We start from the raw sequence: 9,101 nt of genomic DNA, 5'->3' as shown, positions 1-9,101 counted from the left end.
TAAATCCGTAATTTACAATATTTACACATTGTACAATAACCCGTTTCATTTGAAACAATATTAAAATAAATGTTCAGAAAAGATATCTAGTTCTCTTTATACTTTTACAGCATTTCCAGGGAGTCCTTTACGACTCATTTGTAAAGCCATTTTCTTCTAATTATTTAGTGCAAATTATTTTTCACTCTTGAACAGAAGTATGATTGCAGCATCCAGCGCTGATGGAGCGAAGCATCACGCCGTTACCGAAACGCATCCGCTTTTGTTCCAATGCAATTATGAGAAAAACACAGTTTCAACAATCAGTGCAAAACAGCTTCGGACTGTCTGTTTGTTCTGAGCTCTGAAATACAGCAAGACAAACGACCCAAGTGGGAACGAAACTAATTACTGAAAACACTGAACATCAGTTTGATTCTCAAAACCTGCAGAGAACATCATATTTCACCCCAAATGATCATTCGTTTTCATTATTTTCAAGACAATTACACATATTTCCCCAATTATCAGTAGCTTAGTGAAAAACATTGTAATACAGTATTGAAAACCACCGTTTGGACAGAATTATTTTGCTTTTAATTAAACTCAGCATACATTATATACTATTATGGTACTTACAGTTGTACTTCGCAATATATTGCATCACAGTAACAAGAATTAGACTGAAAATGTGTTTAATTGTCATGAAAATAATGCATAAAACCTTTACGGTCCTAAAAATAGGCTTCATTTTGTTTATGCAAAATATTTTAGGGTGAAATATGATCTTGACAGGCTTCGGCGTGAATAATAAATGCGTGTTCCTCAGCAAACATGATATAATGCGTCTGAAGGTCCAGCTATACGACCGTCCCGCTGGGAGAGTTGTCTTGGTTTTGGGATGACAACAGACCCTAAAGAGACAAAAAAAGAGGACAAGTGAGGTTTTTTGACAGAAATTAATACTTTTATTCAGCAGTGATGCATTAAATTTATCAAAAGTGCCAGTAAAGACATTTATAATGTTTCTATTTCAAATAAACGCTGTTCTTTTTAACTTTCTATTCAGCTGTGAATCCTGAAAAATAAAATGCATCACAGTTTCCACAAAAATATTAACTGTTTTCAACATTGATAATAATCAGAAATGTTTCTCGAGCAGCAAATCAGCATATTAGAATGATTTCTGAAGATCATGTGACACTGAAGACTGCAGTAATGATGCTGAAAATACAGCTGCACATCACAGAAATAAATTACAGCTTAATATAGATTCACATAGAAAATGGCTATTTTAAACTGTAAAAATATTTCACAATTTTTACTGTATTTTTGATCAAATAAATGCAGCCTTCTTTCAAAAGCATTTAAAAAAAATCTTACCCACCCCAAACTTTCAAATGAATAGACAAATATAGTCATTTTAAATCTTGTGTTGCCAGAAGAGAGTACATTTTAAATATGTCTATGCACTAAAAGTTAGCTGTGTCAACTTACTGTGTCAAATAATTGCTTTTCCTAACTGTTTTCACCTGGTTGAGTCCTAAACCCTTTGGTTCAGAGATCAGATGTTTGTTTGGCAAGAACAAAACTTGGCACCATGACCACAATGTTCACAGTCGCCTCAAAACTTTAATATTAACACAAATGCACACTAAAAAGTGATTTTCAACCAGTGATGCTCTATTTAATGCAGTAAACTGAAGCATATGGCAAAAAGCTTCAGTCTTTGGCACAGGGGACTGTAAGTAAATATAACAATTAGCTGAAAATGTGCTCACCCTCAGGCCATACAATATTAGGATGAGTTTGTTTCTTCGTCAGATTTGGAGAAATGTAGCATTGCATCAGTGTCTCAGCAATGGATGCTCTGCAGTGAATGGGTGCCGTCAGAATGAGAGTCCAAACAGCTGATAAACACATCACAATAATCCACAAGTAATCCACAGCACTCCAGTCCATCAATTAACATCTGGAAAAGACAGAAGCTGAAACTAATCCATCATTAAGACGCTTTTAACTAAATTATGAATCTATAATCCATAATAACGCTTCCTCCAGTGAAAAAGTGCATCTGCTGTTGTCTCTCACATCAAAATCCAGCCACATATTTGTTTAGAGCTGTTTAAACGCTGCTTGATCTGTGCAGATTTCTCTCCTGAAATCAGCTAAAGGGAATGTTCTCAGAACGTTCTGACAAGGTTCTCTCAACATTATGAACAAACGTTCTTCCAGTAACATTAATAGAACATTAATTCAAAGTTATCTGGTCTTTAATAATGTTCTCAAAACATTATTTATACATTGTTCATGGAACTTTTTTACTTAAATGTTTCATTTTGGATGTTCATCTAAATGTTCAAATGTTACACTTGTTTCGGAACATTCAGAGAACATTCAAAAGTAACATTCCCATAATGTTTGCAAACGTATTAAATGGAACATTCCCCTAACTTTTCACATAACCCAAATAAAACGTTTTTAAAAAAACTGGACATTTCAGAAAACATTCAGAAATTATGTTTTCATAACTTCATGGGAATGTTACCAAAACTTTCTTAGAACATATTTTTTGGTAATGGATTATGGACTCGTATTTGAGTTAAAAACGTCTTAATGCTGGATTTGTTTCAGCTTTTGTCTTCTCCAGATGTTAACTGATGGACTGGAGTGGTGTGGATTACTTGTGGATTATTGTGATGTTTTTATCAGCTCTTTGGACTCTCATTCTGACGGCACCCATTCACTGCAGAGCATCCATTGCTGAGACAGTAGCTGTTTCCATCCAAAGATGTGATTTAAACTTGTGCACAAAACTGGAATATCACAAAACATTTGCGAATAAATAATGCACCATTTCCATCCAACGAGTCAAAGAGAACAAAATTGTCACTTCCTGATAAACTGGCACAATATATCACCAAGAAAAGTAGGAGAAGTCAATGTATATAATAATTTTCATATATATTAATTGTGCCTCAGAGCGAGCAGACGAAGCACAATAAATGCAGTCATTGCTTTCAGAGGTGGATGCTGCTGTTTGGAAACACAGTCTTGTAAGACAATTATACAGAAATACTTTGACAACAGACTTTCCTCAGGCATTTCAGAACGACCATAACAACATTTCAGATGCTGTGAACGAGACCGTCCCATCGTGCAAAGTCACATGACTTTTTTTGATGCGCATTTTGATTTATTCTGTAAATGTGTTTCCATCATAGTTTATGTGCATTTTTTCTTATCGGATAAAAAGTCTATCCAACTGAATTGTGCGCATACGTTTTTAATGCACATTTTTTAAATTCATGCGCATCTTGGCGTTTCCATCTAGCGTTTTTTTTATGCGATATTCCAAAATGCGCATAAAAATAGGTGGATGGACACATAGCTAGTTAGTGTAGGGCGATTTCCCCGATTTTATCGATTCATTCGAATGTAATGTTTTGCCACGATTTATTTTGAATAGAAATATTACCAAATGTTAGAATTAGAGTAGACACTTTGACAATATGCCGGTGATAACAGTAAAGAGAAAAGAACAATCCAACCGCATGTCGGTGCACGTGATTATATATAGCGTTAAGCGCCATTCACACAGAATGAGCTTTTGTGTTGATAAAGATGCGACGCAGCAGTGGAATAGCAAGCACATGCAACAAGATGGGAGTGAACTTCTCTTAACTTGCTGCAGTGTTTTTAGAAAGCTGCTTCATGCAAGAGACGCGAGAGCAACAGTCAAACAGTCCATGTTTACACAGAAAACACAATGGAAAAGCAGTGCAAGCGAATAATAAAACCTGTGAAGAACTATTACTGTACATCTGATATTTCATGTTTGCATCATGCTGACAGACTGAAAGCTGCTGTTGTTTTACAGAACATTTATAGTTAATAATACTCTGCTGTTATACCTTCAGTCATTTTGAATTTGAATTACCTTGACTTCTGAGATTTTTTAAAAGCATTTTCCTCGTATTATTTCTGAACACATAATATGTATAAGACACGTTTGTACAATATGTAGTTGTAGCTCATGCATCTTTTCTGCAAAGATATTTAACAAGCGATTTGTCTAACATTTACATCTTCATGCGTGCTGCAATTTTCGTTAACTAGAGGGTTAATAAAGAAAAAGTAACTTGAATCATGTTGTAGTTACATTTTCAAGTTGACTAGTTAAAAATCGTAAAAAATCAATAATCGGTCAAACGTTCTGGAAAAATCGAGATTTTAATTTTTTGCCAAATCGCCCCGCCCTAGATGCAATGCTACATTTCTCCAAATCCGATGAAGAAACAAACACATCTACATCTCGACTGGAACATTTTCAGCACATACTAATAACATCGCACACTAAACTCAACCCAGAAGTCACTACTCACCACTTTTCCAGGCCGCGCCCACGTGCAAACGAATCCCTCCTGGCAGGCAGTGACCAAACAGTCCTCGAGGAAAATCAACACCGTGAGTCTCTCATGGGAGATTTTCTTACAAACCAGCGGCTCCAGCAGCGGGATTTCCTCCATGCGCGGACACGAGGTCGTTCCCAGCATCTTCGCGGTGTCCGTTTTAGCCGCTCGCGTGCCGATGATCTGGTTGAGCTTGTCGCTGCTCTTGTTGCTGATGTAGCTTATGCTGTGATTGCGTTTGTGCTCCTTTTCCTGATTCCGCTCCTTACGCGCTTCGTGCAAAGCTAACGTCGCGAATTTGCCGACGCCTGTCGCGATCAAAGCGCTGTCTACGATGCTGGCCGGTTTGTTGCTGTTCGGGCTGCTGCTGAAACTATTCGAGCGCGGTAACGAAGAGTTCGCGCTATTGTTTCCATTAGTGCCGGTTTCCGCGCTCATTGCATTCGTTTGAGTCCTCGTTCTGGATAACGGAAACAGAACGTCTTCTGTAAGGTCCCATAAGCATAGCTGAGTGTCCTGGCCGACCGAGCCAAACCGGTACGTCACGCTACCGTTCGTAGAGTTTTGTTTGGATAGTCCAGATTGCGCGCTATTCGCACGTTTGCGATTTCCGTTGAATTGCGCGTTGTCATGGAAGTCTTCGTCGCTTCCGCTAAACTCCGCCAGCACTTTGCAATCCTGAACGCTAGTGATGCAATGATCGAACGCAACGACGCTCACCCACGATTTGTGCCCTCGTCCGCGAGCGACGACCCTGGCGTCCGAAAACGACCAGACCGTAACGAGATCGTCTTCCCCGCCGGTTACGATGAATCGTCCGTCCGGGCTCCAGCAAACGCACAGTAGCCCACCGAAGTAGCTTTTCATTGTGCCTCGCAGCTCTGTCGCGTCAAAGCTGAAGACGCGAAGGAATCCATCCTGACTGACACAGGCCAGAAACTTCCCGTCGGGCGAGAAGGCGAATTCGTTAACCGCGCCTTCGCCCACCGTCCAGCGGAGGAGAGGATTGTGGGCCGATTTGCTCTTGCCGGTGTGAACGGCGTAGCTCTCGCCTTGCTTTAGGAGCTGGTAATGCGGCGGAGTCGTTCCACAGGTGTGCTCCACATTGTACAGGTACAAACATCCACTGCTGTGAGCCACCAGGAACAGGTGCTCTGAACCCGGCACCCACTTTAAACACGTCACCGCCGACTTGTCGATTAGTCTCTGTTAGAACAGAAACAAAAAAGAGCGAAACAGAATTACAAAAGATGCAAAAAAAGGTTGTTGCCAACTATACATAAACAATAAATAAAAATCTTAATAGTCCTAAAATAGATTTAATTTTCTTAATATAAAATATTATTTATTTATTCATTCATTTTACTTAATTTAACAATTTATTTCTAATATATATATATATATATATGCATTAGTGCTGTCAAACTATTAATCGCGAATAATCGCATACAAAATAAAAGTTTTTATTTGCATAATATATGTGTGTACTGTGTATATTTATTATGTATATATAAATACACACACATACAGTATACATTTTTTAAATATTTACATGTATTTACATATAATTTATATTATAAATAAATATATTTAATATAGAAACATAACATATATTTGTGAAATATATACATGCATGTGTGTGTATTTATACATACATAATAAATATACACAGTACACACTCATATATTATGCAAACAAAAACTTTTATTTTGGATGCGATTAATCGCGATTAATCATTCGACAGCATTAATAAATATATCAAATTTAGCATTTTAACATAAAAGCCTTAAATCACATTATTATTACTGTTTGTTTGTTTTTTACTGTGACTTGATGGTCATAACATAAAATGTATTTCATTTTCTTTATGTAAAATATCATTAATTTTATTTATTAATTTTATGTAATTTCACAAATTTTAAATATATATTTTTAGAATTTATGCAAAGACAATACAATTTAGCAAATTAAGATAAAAGCCTTAAATCACATAAAAAAAAAATGTAACACTCTTATGTGTAGCTCAGATCACTGACTTCACAACAAGGTTAAATCCGTGTTGTTGCAAAAAATAAAATAATAATAAAGGTTCTTAAATAGATTACATTTTCTTAATGTGAAGTATAATTTATTTATTTTGAAAAAAAATTTAAATATGCATTTAATTCTATTAGAAAGACAATCAAATTTATCTTCTTTAACATAAAAACCTTAAATCACTTAATTTTCTTTTTAATGTCATTTTCAGTCAGAAACCCAAAGATTTGATCTAGTCCAGATCACTGACTTAACAACTAGGTTAAAACTGTTTAGGTTTAATCTTAAACAAAGTAGTTGCTAGAATGGAGTTCAGGACTCACGTCTTCATTAAAGAGTTTGCTGGTTTCCTTTTTGATGGGGTCAATGAGCTGTACTTGCCCTGCAGAAAAGCCCACCAGCAGCGAGACGCTCTCCGCCGTGGCTGTCAGAGCATTGGAGTCGTGACACGTGGGAAGCGTTCCCTTATATATCCGCTTGTCTACGGGTTTGCTCAAGTCAGCGGCCTGGTGACATCAGAAATAAGCAGCAATTTAATATCTTCACATGCATGATGTTAGGCTAAAGAAAGCATGATTTGCAATTAAAGATCTTGGTCTCATCACTGATCAGTTAATGCACACACATGATCTGCATCTGAATCAGTTAATGCACAGTATATTCTGGGCTGCACTTAAAATTATTTGCAAATGATGCTGTAAACACAAATTATGGAATAATATTATTCAGGACCCTTTGCAACATCATGCAACAGGTTACCCACCCAAAACCTCATGCATTCGCCAAAATCTGCATGTAAAATTACAGAGTGCATAGGATATTTTAGATGCACTTTAGGCTACATGTTAATGGTATCGTAAACACAATAGTTTGCACTCAACAGCCTTTTCAACATAATGCAACAGGTAACCCACCCCAAAACTCATGCATAACTATCTATCTGTGCAAAAAATCAGTGAATGTGCATTAGCCTATTATAGGATGTATTAGTATATAAACTGCGCTTTGAAAAGTATTTACATAAAGTTAAGTGTAAATGTTAGCCACCTAACCATTAAACATAAACCCTGGACCTGCCCTAATGCAGTTAATGCATAGTGTATTTTAGGTTGCATTTACATAAATTATTTGTAAATGATGCTGTAAACATAAATTATGCAACAGGTTACATACCCCAAACCTCGTGCATATGCCAAAATCTGCCTACAATAACAGAGTGCATAGGATATTTTGGATGCACAACACAAAAGTTTAGACTTAACAGCTTTTTCAACATAACGCAACAGGTAACCCACCCCAAAACTCAAAAGTAAAGCTCTCGGCCCACATTGAAACAAGCCTTTGTAACACAATGCAACCTCAAACATGCATAACTCTAGATCTGCTCCAAAACAATGACTACAAACTATGTTCTGGATTGCAACTGTATTTAAACATCATGCAACAGGGTTCCCACTTTAACCGCATGCATAACTCTGGATCTGCTGGAAATCATGGAATGCACGGTGTGTTTACATGCAACTTGAGTTGTAAACATTACATACACAGAGTGCACAGTCTAACGCTTTTCTTGACCAATGCACACTTATTTTTGCACATGCATTTGTCAGTTTTATTGGCATAAACTCATTTAAAGCTGATGAAAGAGTCCCAGCAGCTGTCATCATGCCGTTACCTTCCTGACGCCTTTATAAATGTAAAAGTAAAGCTCCCGGCCCACATTGAAACAGATTCTCTCGCCGTTACCGGACTGATCGTTCACGTTCACGAACGAGACTTTCACCGGGTTCGAGCCCTGCGAGTTGAACGACACGCGGTTCGGCCGGCTGTACTCGGAGTTCGGCAAGAGTTTATAGACGCCCTCCCGTGTGCTGAATTGAGCTTTAATTTCGTTCGCCTCCTTCCCACCTCCCTCCGCCGCCATCTTCCTCATTAGTATTCATTCCGCCTCGTGCACGAGCATGCGCGCGCCCTCTCTCCTCCTCTGCGCGAGACCGCCAGCGCTGCGCGTTCACGCGACTTAGGCGAGAGGTAAAATCGTGGTTTTGAAAATTTGGCAAATAAATATACAGCAAAGGATACAGAAGAAAGACAGCTGTTCTATCGTTGCAATATACAAAAAAACAAAAAAAAATTCCCAATTCTATATATCTAATATATAGAATTCTATAATTCTACATTTAAAGAGGTCATATGATGCGATTTTTTCGTTCGCCTCCTTCCCACCTCCCTCCGCCGCCATCTTCCTCATTAGTATTCATTCCGCCTCGTGCACGAGCATGCGCGCGCCCTCTCTCCTCCTCTGCGCGAGACCGCCAGCGCTGCGCGTTCACGCGACTTAGGCGAGAGGTAAAATCGTGGTTTTGAAAATTTGGCAAATAAATATACAGCAAAGGATACAGAAGAAAGACAGCTGTTCTATCGTTGCAATATACAAAAAAAAAAAAATAAATTCCCAATTCTATATATCTAATAGGATATAGAATTCTATAATTCTACATTTAAAGAGGTCATATGATGCGATTTCAATTGTTCCTTTCTCTTTGGAGTGTTACAAGCTCTTGGTGCATAAAGAAGATCTGTAAAGTTGCAAAAACTGAAGTCTCAAATTCAAAGAGATATTCTTTATAAAAGTTAAGAGTCAGCCACACCTACCTAAAACGGCTCGTTCTA

General features: G+C 37.7%; 1 protein-coding gene across 2 annotated transcripts; it reads right to left on the bottom strand.

Moving 5' to 3' along the window:
- wdr20b (WD repeat domain 20b) lies at positions 1-8,692 on the bottom strand. 2 transcript variants are annotated; one of them, XM_016507294.1, is made up of 5 exons: positions 8,655-8,692; positions 8,104-8,336; positions 6,752-6,934; positions 4,365-5,597; positions 1-893 (listed from the first exon to the last, which is right to left on the bottom strand). In XM_016507294.1, the coding sequence occupies exons 1-5, from the start codon at positions 8,677-8,679 to the stop codon at positions 840-842; spliced, it is 1,728 nt and encodes a 575-aa protein (XP_016362780.1). In that variant the 5' UTR covers positions 8,680-8,692; the 3' UTR covers positions 1-839. The 2 variants fall into 2 exon arrangements, with proteins under 2 accessions (XP_016362780.1, XP_016362778.1); XM_016507292.1 differs by lacking the exon at positions 8,655-8,692 and having other exon boundaries at positions 8,104-8,361.
- Between the last annotated feature and the right edge of the window lie 409 nt (positions 8,693-9,101).

This window comes from Sinocyclocheilus anshuiensis, unplaced genomic scaffold (assembly GCF_001515605.1).
Source record: "Sinocyclocheilus anshuiensis isolate Anshui unplaced genomic scaffold, SAMN03320099.WGS_v1.1 scaffold1115, whole genome shotgun sequence".
NCBI classification, from domain to species: domain Eukaryota; kingdom Metazoa; phylum Chordata; class Actinopteri; order Cypriniformes; family Cyprinidae; genus Sinocyclocheilus; species Sinocyclocheilus anshuiensis.
Note: the sequence above shows the minus strand (reverse complement) of the source record. Positions and strands in the feature narration are given on the sequence as shown.

Excerpts from the sequence above, each read along its gene's own strand:
- wdr20b (XM_016507294.1), bottom strand. The coding sequence starts at position 8,679 with ATGAGGAAGATGGCGGCGGAGGGAG. Across the intron at positions 6,935-8,103 it reads TTTATAAAGGCGTCAGGAAG|GCCGCTGACTTGAGCAAACC; the intron begins GTAACGGCATGA and ends TGATGTCACCAG. Across the intron at positions 5,598-6,751 it reads GCAAACTCTTTAATGAAGAC|AGACTAATCGACAAGTCGGC; the intron begins GTGAGTCCTGAA and ends CTGTTCTAACAG.